The 16,062-nt window shown below is 42.5% G+C and overlaps 1 protein-coding gene across 5 annotated transcripts in view; it reads left to right on the forward strand.

Moving 5' to 3' along the window:
* The window catches only part of CCDC146 (coiled-coil domain containing 146), a 128,092-nt gene that overhangs the window by 87,848 nt on the left and 24,182 nt on the right, over nt 1–16,062 (forward strand). For 3 of the 5 annotated variants that reach the window (XM_041773791.1, XM_041773793.1, XM_041773792.1), the window contains 7 exons: nt 738–820; nt 3,976–4,185; nt 9,694–9,751; nt 11,763–11,939; nt 13,898–13,971; nt 14,915–15,142; nt 15,768–15,954. In XM_041773791.1, coding sequence (XP_041629725.1) covers nt 738–820; nt 3,976–4,185; nt 9,694–9,751; nt 11,763–11,939; nt 13,898–13,971; nt 14,915–15,142; nt 15,768–15,954 — 1,017 coding nt within the window. Of the gene's footprint in view, nt 1–737; nt 821–3,975; nt 4,186–4,673; nt 5,029–9,693; nt 9,752–11,762; nt 11,940–13,897; nt 13,972–14,914; nt 15,143–15,767; nt 15,955–16,062 lie in introns of those variants that run through there. The other 2 variants (XM_041773795.1, XM_041773794.1) reach the window with 2 other exon arrangements.

The following is a 16,062-nucleotide window of genomic DNA, read 5'->3' on the forward strand; positions in this document are numbered from 1 at the left end:
CATTTGCCATTAGTTCCAAATGTTAAAACTTTAGTGTTTCATATTGTGCTGTGATGTCTATTACTATTTATCATCTAACTCCGAGAGTAAATCCAAAAGTTCTTTTACCAGAAATGAGAAAGGAACAAATAATATCAATTTTGTATGAAATAAACTTTCATGCTTCTTTGGCTGTAGAGGCATAGAGAGTGTGGTGCAATGGAATGATCATGGGTTTTTGGAGCTGGGCCACTTGGGTTTACATTCTGACACTGCCTTTAACTAGCTCAGTAGCTTTGAAACAAATCACTTAACTTTCTAAACTTTAAAATGGAGATGATCCCTACTTCACAAAAACATTTTTAACAATGAAATAATTGTTGTCCAACACTTGCTCGTAAAAGACGTTCGATAATTATTAGTTCTCTCAACTTAAAAATAGCCATCCTAGTCATCTATACTATCCAGGTTGTTTGCTAAACCTAGAAATATGTTTTTTTTTTAATTGGAAGAATTTGACTCCATTCCTTACTTCAATTTACAGGTGAAGATATCATAGTCTAGAGAGGTAAGAGTCTTGCCCAGGGACGTAGAGATCACCGGAGGCAGAAGAGAAATATTTTCTCCAAAAACCTAGCATCGTTGTAATACACCACATTGCCTGATATGTTTCCTCTCTAATGTTGAATAGGAAGATTTTATAAAATATCCCTATATCCATATTATCTCCCATAGTGATCCTGTGTTCTCTTTGCTAGTTATACAGTCTGGGGAAACTTCCTGGAACCAGAATGGCAGAGTTAAAAGCCAAGTACACCTTGCTGCATGATACCGTGGTAAGGTAGGCTATTTGCTTGTGTTGAGACATCTTTATCATATATTTCTTTTTTGTGTGATGGGATCTGTCTTGTTTTTGTAGCCTCCCAAAAGCAGACCTTAAGGCGAAGGTTTGAGTTCAAGTAGTTTGAGAAGTGATACCAGATATTATCATGGGAGGATGGGGAAGTGAGATGGGGAAGGGAAGGATTGGCAGGGGGTGCCTATCTGCAGCTTTATCCTGTGGCCAACTGGTGCTCAGTCGCACTGAGGACCCTCTGCGTGTGTGGAACACACCTCAGAACTCTCCCATCAAAAGGTGAGGAAACTGGGATACTTGTCCACTCTTTTCCATCCTTTGTTGAATGATTGCTCCTAGAGAGAGGGGCTCCTGGCACTTCTAGCATGCCCTCTGAGAAGCCAAGCAAGTTCCTATGGCCAGAGAAAGCTCTCAGGCAGAGGCGCACTGGTAACTGTCCACCAAAGCTACAGGTGACCCAAGAGCAGACCGAGATGGGGAGAATCTGGTGGAAGACTGACATTACCTGCCTCAGGACACTTTTGTAGGATTCTTTGCTCTTCACCTCTCTTTACCACTCGGAGGTGTAGGTTCAAGCACAACCCCAGCCTACATCTGCTGAGCCTTTGGTCTTCTCACCTCTTCCACCTACCCTAGGCTACCCTCCTTAGCCTAGTCCCAACCAGCAACAGGTGAGAATAGGCTTCCATAGGATGACTCCACAAAGTTTTCCAAGCATCTGCTATGAGCCTCTGGGAATCAAGGGAGGAGAGTGAAGAAAGAAGGGAAATCCTGTTCTGCTGCTACTCCTCACTACTCCCCATCCTTGTTCTTCCTCTTCCCCATTACCTTCTGCCTCATATGTCTTCCCCAAAAGCCAAGGAGGGACAGCAATGGAGAGAAGCTCCATCCTTTCATTCTCCATCCATCTTCTCCCCCAGTCTTCAAACATTAGCCCAGAGTTCTTTTCCTGGGCTACTTCTTTTCCTGTCCAGAGTCGATTTGGCTACTTTGAGGATGGGAGCACGTGGGAAGAGTGAATCACCGGAAGAGCAGAGCTGCATTCCTATGCACCCTTCGCTTTCACTCCACGCCTTACTTACTCAGCTCCATCCAAGTTCCTGGTAACTGCCCAGCTCTGGCTCCTCCTCCTCTTCCTCTATGCCAGCCTCAAGCTGACTCCTCATCCCCATCCCTCACGGAGACTCCATTTCCCCACAATTGGCCTGACTGCCAAAGTGTACACACAGTTCTCAAGACTCAGGAACTTGGAGGCTTTAGATAGGAAGTCTGGGGTAATCTTTTCCAACATATTTCACACTGCTTAAATGGGAAGAACAAATCCATGCAGCTCTCAGGGCATCCCTCCAAGTCCCTTTGCAGATACAAAGAATCCTGCAACATTTCTCACCCTCCCGATAGCTCTAATCTAGAGCTCAGCAGAGCTTTGTGGGGGGCTGATTTAGCTTCCACCTTCCCTGGCCCACAATTCAGTTCCCTGGGCCCCAGTGATGGACAATAATGTAGGACCAAAGCTATGGCATTATTTCTTCCTACTTCCAGGTTGTGTTGCAGAACCATTACTTCCCTTCTGCTACCCACATTTTACCTCCTCTTGACCCTTTACTTCCCTCTCTTGTCATTACAAACACACACCACCCTCTCCCACTGCCCCTGCCTGGTGGGTGAGAACAGCATGAAGATACAGGCTCCCCACTCCTGCTGCTGGGGTTTCAGCAGGGCAGAGAGAGCCTGGAAATGCTGAACTGAAACTGAATGGGTTTTACATAGGAACCGCGTTATAGAAGTTGTTAAATCCTCTTCTGCTGACACTGCTGACACTATATTTCAAGTCCATGTGGGTAAATCAGCATTTGCGTTCTGGCTAGAACCCTAACCGCTTTGTCCGTTTTCTTTCTGGGGAAATCAGGCACAAGCCAACACTTCACAGTTCCGCAGCTGAAGACCCTTATGAAGGAGCTCAGGCAACTTTAGATTTACAAAGTATATTAACATGCAAGGAAAATGAATTGTAAGAAACCACTCCAGCATTCATTAATAGAAGTTATATGTGTTAGCACTGTAGCTGCTGTTGCTATTTGGTACCCAACCTAGTGCCTGGAACACACTCTGTCCCAGTTAATGTTTCGCTGGATGTTATTGAGCAAATGACGTATGAATGCCAGAGGAAATGGGTGGAGCAGGTAACTTCGGGTTGAGACAGCCTTCATCAGGTCATTGGGCATCTCTGCACATGAGGAGACCCCTGACGGTTTCTCCTGGGGAAGGATCTTGGTGGAGTGTGCGCCAAGGAGGAGTGCTGGCTTTAACGCAGGAAATGGCACCAGTCTTGCTTCCGTGTAGGAGAGGTAGCTAATGTGAGGCAGCTGAATCAGGGCTGCTGCTCAGCCTGCAGCTGATGCCAGCATGCAGAACAGGTGGGGGAGCTTTAGACGATTTCACCAAGTCCAGTTCCTGTGTCCACTCAAATCTGCTTCTTGCCAGATATTGAACCCTTTTTCCTAGACAGGAACAAGACCTAGATAGGGAGTCCCCCTCAACTGTGACATTCAAGTCCAGCTCCAGCCAGACATTAAAGATAGGATCAGAAATCTGTAAGGTGGTTTATGTCCATAATTTTATAGAAGAGTTTTTCATCCTAGTTTCCTAGTAAAGTCATTAGAAAACTTTGTTGTTTCTTAGTTCACCAAGAAGGAAAAGATTTTCCTACAGTCAGGAGGAGGATTCAGGAATTAGAGAAAGCCAGCATTGCCGGGAAAGTTGAAGGGAGGACCCACTCTCCCCCTTTTTATCTCCCAGTTTGGCTGTTCTTCAAAGTCAAGTACAAATATCACATTCCCATCCAACTCAATGCTCCTCTCTCTCCCACCATGTTGGTCTAGACACCAGTGGTAGTGCTTGTCACCTGGTATTCCGGCTACCTATTCCATCTGTTCCCCTTGCTAGACTGTGAGCTCCATTCGCTTCCAGTACCTAGAAGTACCTAGTACAATATTTGGCACAAAAATATCACTGAACTGAATTGAACCCAGGAATGGAAAGAACCAGGAGCTCTCCTTGCTAGACCCCCTATGTGAGCCACTGCAGGTGTTAAAACTGTGCCCTTCTCATTATTTGAATCTCTGTTTCATGGAACCCAGCACACAAGAGTCAGAGGTCCAGCTGCTCCAGGATGCCAAACGTTTCACCGAGCAAATACAGCAGCAGCAATTTCACCTACAGCAAGCTGACGATTTCCCTGAGGCATCCACCACCGAGGTCTCTAAAATGCGAGAACAACTCCTCAAGTATCAAAATGAATACAATGCAGTGAAGGAAAGAGAGTCCCACACTCAGTACAGGTTAAATAGGTAAGCACACAATTCTCTCAAACACACCGAAGACAGAGTTGAACAAAGCTCCTTCCACATGAACAAAAACAGAAAAATTAGACTCGGGAAGGAATTTTGGGCACAATGAGTATGAGATGGCAATGTGTAAGATGACTATAAGCCTAGCTCTTTCCTTCATTTCCTAGAACAGGCCATCCCTGAACGGGAAGGTCACACAACTTCTAGAAAAAAAAAAAATCTCAGGTGACAGGGAGACACCCGCAGAAGGAGATGCCTGCTCTTGTTTTCCCTGAGTCAGAACAAAGCCATAAGCATTGGCCATAGCCAGAGAACACACTGCATAGAACAAGGACTTGGCACAGTCTCCGCCTCTCCCCGATGGTGGCCCCGTGTCCCTTCAGCAGCAGCAGACCACATGCTGCATGGCAGGCGCCCCTCACGCACTTTGCAGACAGACCTATGTGAGTTGAGGGTCACATGTGGCTCCCTCTGTTTTTCTAATACAGGAACATGGACCACAGAGTCAACCTTATTCTCCTAAACTATTCCTCAGCATCAAGAGAGAAAGCAATATCCTTTTGGAGGACACATTCACTTATGCAGAACTAGAGGATGTCATCCAGTGAGCGAAAGGAGAGATGTATTGCTGGAAGGCAAATGTTCTTTCCAAAATCTCTAACATTCCTCCTGTGGAGTAGCAAGTCAGTGGAAGAGTCTGACTTGTGTTCAGCAAATCACACTATTTAGATGGAATTTGAAAATGATTACCATCCAAGTTTTGTGCTGTGGTGCGCTGGGTGCCCTGCCTGGGTACCGAAGAGAAGGCCAAACAATCGCTCCTAGGATTTGCTACCTTTTAAGGTGGAAGAACTTTCTCTGGCTATTTTTAAGAGTCGGTAGAGCGAATGTAATGAATTCATTCCCGCTGAGAGATAAGCAAATGACTTGAGCGATTTTTCTGAGGACTCTGCAAGCCCTGAGTTTTGAATCCTCTCTTTGGGGCCTATCCTTTCAACTGGGGGATGAAGAAGGCTAGCCTACCCAGAAGAGTTAGACTGGGGGGGGGGTGCGGAATCTGAGTTCTCTTTTGTCTTTCAATCTAAACTCGTTTCAGGCTCACAGTGAGATCTATAAAAAGAAAGCCTAGCTATTTCTGTGCTCTGTAAGCACTCTTTCAGTTGAGAAAATAATGAAATTAAAACAATTGGTGGTTGTTCATTAGTATTGAAAATATGAATGCTTGACATTTCCACGAAAGGGTAAGAGGAACATAAGTCAGTTGATATTTAAATTGTTTAAAATTTCCAAGTATTCCTGCCAAAGGAAAAAACCCAGCAACAACCAGAACTCTTGCCTTTTAGGTATAGACAGGCAAATTGTTCGCTGAGTTACTTGGGGTAGGAAGGGGACTGTGCATAGTGCCCGACAGCGAACGAGAACATTCAGGACACACATTTGCAGAACTGTTTAGTGTGTATTGTTTTTGGATTTGTAACACATCATACTCTAGCTTGAGCAGACTCCCTCACATTCTCAAATATTAGCAGCTCAAGAGTGAACAAACTTAGTTCCATAAAAATAATGGTGATTCCAAAAGGAATACGAGGGAAGAATTATAGGCTGTATTTCATTGGCTTTAACATATTTCATATTATATGGTACCGAAACGAATTCACTCAACACCCCCTCCCCAGGAAAAAAGTAGATAGGTCCATCCCCACCTAAAAATAAACTAAGCCAGTGAGAGAAAACCATTCATCTGAATATACAGATGCTATTTTTCAGATCAGCACAACAAACTCATTTTATTCAGCGTCTAAATAACAGAAGCCCTAATAACTAGCACCCCTCCACCCCAATATCTTTGGGAACTTCTGAATCATTGGCAACTATGAAGAATAGTATGTTGTTCAAATGCTCTAGAGAAAAAAACTCCACTCTGTAATTTGGTTGATTTTTCTCACGGTTTCACATAATATAAATCTTTAAGAATTAGTAATGGTGCATATAATTACGTTGTCTGGTTAATAATTAAATCTGTCGCCATAGTTTTAGCTTTGAGATTAATATTCGTTGACCTCTTGAATATGCAGTTTAGGAAAGAATATATAACCTTCTTAAGTAAAAGAAATAGTACACATAAATAATGAAGTAATAAAATAAATACTATTGAGGACTGATTTTCGAAATAAAGTCAAAATCATTATCTTTCTAAAGACATTCTCTGAAAAGATTTTCCAATATCTTTCTTTTAAAAGATTTTATTTATTGGAGAGAGAGAAAGAGAGCCCGAGCCTGAGCAGGGGGCAGGCAGCAGAGGGAGAGGGTGCCCGACGGGGGGCTCGACCCCAGGCCCCGGGATCAGGACCCAAGCCCAAGGCGGGTGCCCAACCGACTGAGCCACCCAGGCGCCCCTCCAATACTCTTTTCAACCTTTCCCTTGCCTTCACTTTGTTGTCTTTTGGAGCTTGTCTGCTTTCTGGTAGTTCTTGGATTTGGAGGGCAGATAAATCAGTGCTCAGCCTGACTCACTGTGCCGAGTCAGCCGGGCCTTGGTAGTCTGGCAGTGACAGCCAGGTGGGGCCGAGAAACCAGCAGACCCGGGGAGAAAGGAAGAGCTGGGTCATTTTAGCAATGCCTCGGGGACCCCGGGGTATTAGGTATGACAGGGCACACAGGTCATGAGGGCTAGTTAGTAAGAACTCACAGCTGCAACGGGTTGCACTTTCTGAACACTTGTGAAGTCTTTCCTGCTCGGCCTGTGGAAGCCAAGAGCACCATGAGCTTAGACCAGGCTCTGCAGGGTGCAGTCTGCATGACCGAGAGAGAAGCACCGGAGAGGCTTGTTTGAAAGGTAGACCCAACTCCCAAAGCAAGATTCCAGTTTCTGCCCAGGCCTCCCCACCCAAGGCAGCGTGGGAGTGCTTTACAAGCTCCCCCTGTGATTCGGCCGCATGTCCAGTTGAAGAATTGCTCCCCACCCCCATGGTTCTCAGCTCTGACTACACGTTAGGGTCCCCCGAACCTTCTCTGTGACCTCCAGCCTGCTTTCCCCGCTCCCGACAGAAGCCCACGGCGGCCCACAGCAGCCCCTTCCAGCTCTGGACGGCCTGACTCTTAGATTCTACTGCTTGCACTGGTTCAAAAATCTACCGGCGGCAATTTCCACTCGTTCAGGCTGTTTCTACCACTGGTGAAAGAATGCCTCTTGCACAGAACAACATGCAGGCCTCCTGCACCGTCCGTTTACTCACGAGTCCTTAAAACCAAGAGCCTTTGATGACATGGTCTCAGTTAGGAAAGAAATGGATCCTGAGGACCTTTGACACCCGAAGCACCCCTTAGCCAGGAAAGCGAAAGGTGGCAGGCAGATTTCAATATTAATGTCATTTTAAAAGATTAGGTGTTAAGAGGTATCAAGAGGCACAAAAGTGTTTTTTTCTTTATTTCAGCAATGCCACGCAAAAAGGAGAATCTAAAAGGAGGAAAAAAAAAGACATAATACATGTCTTTAGGGATGTAGGATATTTACTAGGATATTTACTATACTTTGCTTTTAAAAGTGAAAAACTGGGACGCCTGGGTGGCCCAGGGGTTGAGCATCTGTCTTCGGCTCAAGGACATGATCCTGGGTCTGGGGATCAGGTCCCTCACTGGGCTCCCTGCGAGGAGACCGATTCTCCCTCTGTCTATGTCTCTGTCTCTCTCATGAATAAACAAAATCTTTAAAAAAAATAAATAAAAGTGAAAAACTGAAAGCAACCTAAATTCTAAAGAAAAATGGAATATTTAAATAATAAAGTATTCCAGAGGGGGCAGCTTGGTATTGAGTCAGAGCTCAGTTTCTAGGTTTGAATGTCAGTTCAGCTTTGACTATGTGACTTTGGAAAAGGTACTTAACTCCTGTGTCTTCATTTGTACAACGAAGAAAACAATACCTACCTGGCAAGTTCTGAAGTTTAGAAACGATGCATGTAAATTACTTGACATAGGATCAGTGAAAGATGATATTACGATTATTTTATTATGTGACATCTACCCACTAGGGAACTTTGAAACTAACTATTATATTATTATGAAGTCCAAAAATATTTTTAATTGGGAAGATTTTTTTTATCTATAAGAGACACAGAGAGAAAGGTACAGACACAGGCAGAGGGAGAAGCACGCTCCCTGTGGGGAGCCTCATGTAGGACTCGATCCCTGGACCCCAGGATTATGACCTGAGCCAAAGGCAGATGCTCAACCACTGAGCCACCCAGGTGCCCCTGGGAAGATATCTTTAATTACATGTTGGATAAAAATGAATTCAATCATAGGTATGCATTTTGTATAATATTATTGAAAGATAGAAGGAAAATAAAAATGATCAACTGTGGTGTGATGGGATGGGATTATGAATGATATATTTCTCTGTAAATTGAAAAATATGCATTTTTTTCTTTAAAGATTTTATGTGTTTATTGGACACAGAGAGAGCATGAGCAGGGGAGAGGAGCAAGGAGAAAGGGGGAAGGAGGCTCCACCCTGAGCGGGGAGTCTGATGTGGGGCTCTATCCCAGGACCCCAGGTTCATGATCTGAGCCAAATGCAGACACTTAACCGACTGAGCCACCCAGGAGCCTGAAAAATATGCATCTTTTAAAGGGAAAACGTCAATCAGTTTTTCTTAATAAAAAACACATGATAGAAATGCAACTAGTTTAAGGTGTCCTAAGGAATTAGCCATCTTATGTTTGTTTAAGGAAAAGGTCATTTTACATTTATTTAAAGGAAAGGCTGTGAGTCTTGTCTTGCGGGAGAGCTTCATGTCACCATTTTTCCAACTCAGGGGCATAAAGGTGTCCTTTACAACCAAAATATGGCAGCACACTACCACCCCCTGGTGGCAGCCTGGGTGAGGTGTAGGATCAATAGGTGAGAAGGAGACTATTATCAATTTGTATGCAAGCTCTAAGAGCAAAGGCCTACATATTCAAAACTATGAAAGTTCAACTTCAGCTTGTGTCCCAGACAACTGACCTATATTAAATTCCATGTGGCACACACTTGCAACATTAACTTTAATTTACATGATTGCAAATAAAAACTCACAAAAATAAACCTTAAAGATGTGAATGCATCTTTAGTTCCAAGTTCCCAGGCCTACTGGCTGGCGAGACCTGCTTGTTTGATGGAGTGAGTGGGAGGTATTGCAGCAATCCAGACAGGCACTGGTTTATTGCAAATAGTAGAAAAAAAGAAAAGGCCCAGAGCCTGCCTGGAAGGGGTCCGAGTCTAGTGGGGAGGTCGTGTTACCAAGTAGCTGTAATGTGGTAAGACAGCTGTTCCCATGGGCGGGTGTACACAGTGTTGTGTGAGGACTGGGGAGGAAGCATCTAGTCGGGAGTCACTGAAGCCATCAGGTTACCTGGCAAACAAACATGGGAAGCACATTCTAAGAGAAAGTAGAAAGTTATTACTGTAGAAATAGCTTATTACTCCTTTGTACGTTGTCAAACTTGTTGTTTTTTTTTCTTTTCACAGCTTAACAGAAGAAAAAAATCTCATAATAAAGGAATTTGAGAAGATACCTAAGCCAGGAGTAAGTCTTACTTAGATGGTTTACAGTTTGTTAGATACAGCTGGATTAAACATCCCTTTTGATAAATATTGATGTTTATCACAACAACCACACCCTGAGACATAATGAAAGATACAAGAGTCTTAAGTATGGATAATGCTGGAGGGAATCACTTCTGGAATACACACAGTGATGCCTATTACAGGCTTAGCTATTTGGCATCTAATTTAGGCTGTATTTGGTTGGACAATTATCTGCTTTGTTTTCAGAAAAAAAAAAGGGATCTGTGGCTGGCACATAAAAACATTATTTTTGCATAGTTATTACTCTCAGAGCTTCCTGAACATCTCAAGCTTATTATAAGAAATTTTCGTGAAGGAGATGTATCACTTATCTATTCCTGCATAACAAAGTGCCCCACAACTTAGTGCCTTAAAACAACCAACATTTCTTATTTTTCACAGTTCTGAGTTCTTCTGGTCTGAGCTGGTTCATTTAGGTCTGGGTGGTCTAGGATGGCTTCATCATGTGTTGGCCAGTTGGCAGGCTAGTTGGTCTAAGATCACATGTCACCAGTTAGTCCTATAATGATGGAAGGGTTTCCAGACTCAAGAAAGAGACAAACAGCCTCAGGTAATGGCAAATCCCAAGACCCAAGACTTCTCAAGCCTCTGCTTTTAGAATATTTTATTGGTCAAAGCAAGTCATATGGCTAAGTCTGAACTCAAGGGGTAGAGAAATAGGCTCTACCTCTTAATGAGAAAAAAAACAAATACCTACAGGAACAGGAGGAATTTGAGTCTGTTTTTCATGATCTATCACATAAAGTAAATAGAAATGTCATTACACTTTGCACTGTTGCCCTCTTTCAAACAGTTATATGTCAAAAGTGTGTTGTTGGTGTTTTAACTCCAAGGCACAAAAACCTGTTTAGCATAGAGTAAAATAGTACTTTTTATGTGTGTGTGTGTGTGTGTGTGTGGCATACACACACATATATGGCATATAAAATATGCACTATTCTAGAAGTACACCTAACTATCATTTACTACACAGATTTTATGGGAAAAAGAATTTTGAATTTTAGTTCCAGATCATAGGATCACCAATTTTATCCTCCCCCAGCAGCAGTGGAGTAGGGAGATGTGCAGAAAGCCCAGAGCAAGCTAAATGGATACATTCACTCAGTCATTAATAATGTGTAGGTTTTCTTTTCTTTTCTTTTTTTAAGATTTTATTTATTCATTTATTTATTTATTTGACAGAGAGAGCACAAGCAGGGGGAGCAGGAGAGGGAGAAGCAGGCTCCCCGCTAAGCAGGGAGCCCAATGTGGGGCTCCATCCCAGGATCCTACAATCATGACCTGAGCCGAAGACAGACATTCAACTGACTGAGTCACCTAGGCACCCCATGTGTAGATATTTTGAGTGTAAGGCTTCTCTCCCTTAAGTCAAACACTCCCCAAATAATCACTCAAGGGAACAAAGATGTGTTATGAATCTGGGATGGAGGACCTTTGGGGAGAATCTGAATGAGTTAGAGAAGTAATACCAATAAGAAAGTGGGGGATTAAGGAGCACAAAGGATTGGATTTTCCAAATATCACCTCCCTAGTCTTTAATTCTCGTGTGGGACTCAAGTTAACCACAAGCCCAATAATCAAAGATTATTTGCATCTGATGTCAAATCACAAACCTAGAAAATAGGCTAGAAATTTCCACTAATGTTTTTTGGGTATGAAATAGAAATAAACTCAAAAAGGACACATTTCAAATATAGGATAGAAAGGAGCACCAGTAAAAAAAAAAAAAAGTATGAATATAATGTAAAATGTGTAATACATGCCGTACAACTGTCATACCTTTATCAAAGATGTCAGAAGTTATTATTGTATTTAACTTTGTAAGAAATCATTTGCAAAGCTCAAATATAATAAAAATGGTGAGTAAAATTATTTTTAATTTTATTTTTTGGTAGACAGATGCTTGCTCAGGCTCTATATAACCTGATAAATTTTCATTACTTTTAAAGGAAATGGAGAAGAAGATGAGACAATTGAGAGAAAGTACTGAAGAATTACGTAAAGAAATAATGCAGAGGAAATTGGAAATCAAAAATTTACGGGAAGATTTGGCATCTAAGCAAAAGCAATTACTAAAGGAACAGAAGGAGCTAGAAGAATTGTTGGAATGTCAGGTCACCCTAAAGGTGTGCTACTTACAGTTCATAAATACTTAAGCATTGTGTCTGCGTGGACATAGAGATGCCTGGTTACCAAGACTAGCTGCGTGGGTTTGGCAAAGAGGACTAGCATCACACCGACAGAAACATTCAGCCTTGTGACAGATCCCATCAAACTAAACCTGAGCTCTGGGCATTCACCCAAAACTCGAGAGTGGTGCTGCCGCCCTAGTTTGGCCCAGGGAAAAGACCTCTCTAGACCTCACCAGGCATTTTCAGCATGAGGATTGAATGTCACGAACACAATCACTTCTTTGGAGAGCAACCAAATGTCCTAACCTCTTGTGTATCTTTGTATGACTTTATCCTTGTCTGTTTGATTCCACACTACTTCCTTCCCCCCATGAAAGGATGAAGACTTTGTGCATTTATATTTTAGGAGATAGTTAAAGTTCATTGTACTTTGAAAAATACATAACTCTCAAACGGTTTAAATAACCTGGAGTTATTTTAAAAGCAACAATATCTGAGGCTCGCTGGCTTAAAGGACAATTAAGATTCACTTTAATGTCTTTTTCCTTAAGGGGTTAGAGTAGTCAAATAAGACATACCCAGCTGCTACTTGGAACATAGGACCTGAGCAGAGACAGATTTACGAGGAGCCCGACAAAGCTAAAGCCTTAGGCCCTCACGTGCACGAACCTCTTCCAAGGCCCTGTGCTTATTTAGCATTTGTCATTTTGTACTCTTTCTCCCTAAAGAGGCCCCCCAACAAATCTTAAGAGTTTTAGCCTTACCAAACTTGGATTGGCCCCAGGACTGAGCCAGATCCCTGGGAGAAATGCATTTCACCCCCACGATGTGTGCAACCTCCGTGCACATGTGTTACCCCAGGCACCAAAGTCCAGTGTGATCCTCAGGCAAGAAGGGCTGTTCCAGAACCCCTGCCGTGTACATAAGCCGATTGAGGTTAAAACTAATCCTTCTGTGAATCCATAGGACGTAGGAGAAAGTGGTCCTAGGCAAAGTTGGCTTCTGATGTTGGCCTTACCGCTCACTAGCCATCTGACTTTGGGAAAATTACTTAAATTCTCTTAGTAGAAGGGCAGCCCCAGTGGCGCAGTGGTTTAGGGCCGCCTGCAGCCTGGGGTGTGATCCTGGAGACCCGGGATCCAGTCCCACGTCGGGCTCCCTGCATGGAGCCTGCTTCTCCCTCTGCCTGTGTCTCTGCCTCTCTCTCTCTCTCTCTCTCTCTCTCTCTCTCTCTGTGTGTGTGGCCATCATAAATAATAAATTAAAAAAATTAAAAAAATAATAATAAATTCTCTTAGTGGGAGTCTTAGGCGGAGTTCTCTAGAAGCAGAGCTTCTAGTCTTCGGACAAGGACCTGTTGAGGGAGAGCACTAAGGAGAATCTGATAGGAGTGTGAGAGAAGTAGCACAGAGTTGGGCTAAGTGGCTGGGCCAAAATGTGTTTTCAGAGCACTCTAGTCTCAACCTGACCCCAGGGGGAACTCTAGACCATGATTTCCGCCCAGAGGTGGAGGGGATGGGCCTTATACCACTGGTCACAGAGGCTGCCCTCTTCCCTCGACTCCTTATTCCTTGATAAGACAGCTCTTGTGGGCCAGGAGCAGTCCCCCAGAGGAGACCAAGCGTGAGCTGTTAGCAGCCATCCTGCCGCCCCCGAAGGCTGGGCGTACATCCCTACAGGAAGCAAACAGCATTAGTTACACTCAGCTGCCTCCTCTTTATTTTATTTTATTTTTTTATTTTATTTTATTTTTTTGCTGCCTCCTCTTTAAACCGCTAACAACCGTAGCTGTCTTCTAAGGTCACTGTGAGTATTAAATAATTAAAGCACACTGCACAGTACAGGACAGGTAGCAAGAATTCTACACATCATAATTCTTTTCTATTTAATTTGTCTTAACTGCTTTCTGGCCTAACACTACATAATGTAACACGAGCCTGTTTCTTTACTAGGATGAGGTGGTCCATCATCAAGCTGTTCCTGTACAAATTGGAAAAGAGATAGAAAAAACGACACGCAAAAAAGTGTATGATTTAGTATTATCCTTAATCCATCCTACTCTCCCCCAAGTTATGTGTGCATGCTAAAACAAGAATATTAACCACTGAACACATCAAACTACTCTTAAGACCTTCGAATTATCTGCATTTGGCCTTGTTGAGGTTGCGTGTGTGTGTCAAGTTCATTAAAAGAAAGTAATGAAAAAAAAAAAGAAAGAAAGTAATGCAGCATATTACTATCATGCCTAACACTTAGTTATGTCTTAATTTGGGGTCAATATTCTCTTTCGAGTTTACAAATTAAACGTGTATGGAGAATTCCAACTGGCTTTCATAGAGCTCTGCAAGAGATAAATGATTTGAACTGTGTTGAATTTCCGTGTTCTAGAAGTGTGTGAGCCAGCCAGAAGCTTAAAGCCCAGATGACAGCAATTCTTCACTTCACCAACTGTTCACATGGGGGAACACCCTCAAACATTCAGAGTAGATTTACAGGCAGAAATCATGGAGAAAATTCTCAAGGTTTAGAGGACCCCCAAAGATAAAAATAAGTGAAGATACAAGAATTCTGGAGAAACAGTATGATTGCTCTGGTGCAAAGGGAAAAAAAGCAGGTGTTTGTAACAGTTCTGAAGGCCACGCCACCACCACCAAAGTTGAGAGATTCAGGGAGGTTGGTCAGGATGAGGGTAGATCCCAGAAGATGCTGCACTGGGGATCTGGGGAGAAAGTGAGGAAGCAGAACAAATCACTGCCCTCACTGGCCCTCAGTGGAGATACCCCCCAAATCCCGCCCACCCGTCATCCTCACCCCACTTCTGAATTCATCACTAGCTCCTCTGTTGCCCTCTCAGAAAGTAAAAATAGGTAAAGATAGCATGGATTCAGACGTGTGTGCGTGTGTGTGTGCGTGTGCGTGTACACATATGTGTGTATGTATCTGTACATGTATGTATGTATCCCCCACAGAGAAATGGAAAAGAAAAAGATCGTCTTGGAATATGAACTCAAAGAACTAAATGACTCGCTAAAGAAAGTCGAAACCAAAATTAATTCTATAATGGAAGAGAAAGAAGATGTAATAAAGGAAGTTGAAGGCAAACGAGCCTTACTTGAAATCAAAGAACGAGAATATAACCAATTGGTCAAGCTCCTGGAATTAACCAGGGTGAGTGAAGCAACTTCACTAACTGAAAGGTTAGTAATATCTCTGGGATCTGTCATCAAAATTTTTCTTCAATTTATATTTGAGGATCATTACATAATCTCAAATAGATTAATGTTGATTCGATTAAGTATTTTATAGATTTTTACCATTTAAAAAATATTACATAGAGTATTTCCAAATATCTTCCCCACCTTTTACTCATCATTTTCTTCAATTTCTTATGACCAAATCTTAAGGAACAATGTATTGTATTTTGGTAGGTTTTTGAAATGTGCCTCTGAAAAGTGTATCACTGGAGTATGCTATAGGTGAGGGAATTTTCCAACAGATGAATGGTATTTCTGGGGTAATCATGAGTTTTTCTTAATGGGAAGACCTCTGTGGTGCAGTTCCTTGGGAAGGTGTTAATTCCTATTTTTAAATAAAATTTCAGCCTCTGAGCCTCTGTTTCTGCCGAGCTGCTATTCCATTTGCATTTTTTATAAGACTGTGACTCAATTATATGTCAACCTCCAAAGTTGCTTTTGGCATTATTTAAAAGTTGATTCTAATATGAGGATAGTTCTGTATGAACATGCTGAGCATGCTGCCTTGAAAAACATGAAGGGCAGTTGATGACAAATCACCTTCATTTTCCCTCTTTACCTGGAACAGAGGGATCTTGGATCTCAATTTACGAAACTGTCTCATTGACAAGCAGAACTACCATGATGAACTTTCTCGTAAGCAAAGAGAAAAAGAGCGAGATTTTCGAAATTTAAAAAAGATGGAGCTACTCTTGAAAGTGTCCTGGGATGCACTCACTCAAACTCAAGCACTACATCAAAGGCTTCTATTAGAGGTGAGTGCTATACGCTACGTTTTGATTTTTCAAGATCAGTGCCATCTTTTTGAAGTAAAAATATTTTAAGAAATTGTTTTTGCTATTGATAAAGAAAAGGAAATCAGA

This window comes from Vulpes lagopus, chromosome 11 (genome assembly GCF_018345385.1).
Source record: "Vulpes lagopus strain Blue_001 chromosome 11, ASM1834538v1, whole genome shotgun sequence".
Lineage (NCBI taxonomy): Eukaryota > Metazoa > Chordata > Mammalia > Carnivora > Canidae > Vulpes > Vulpes lagopus.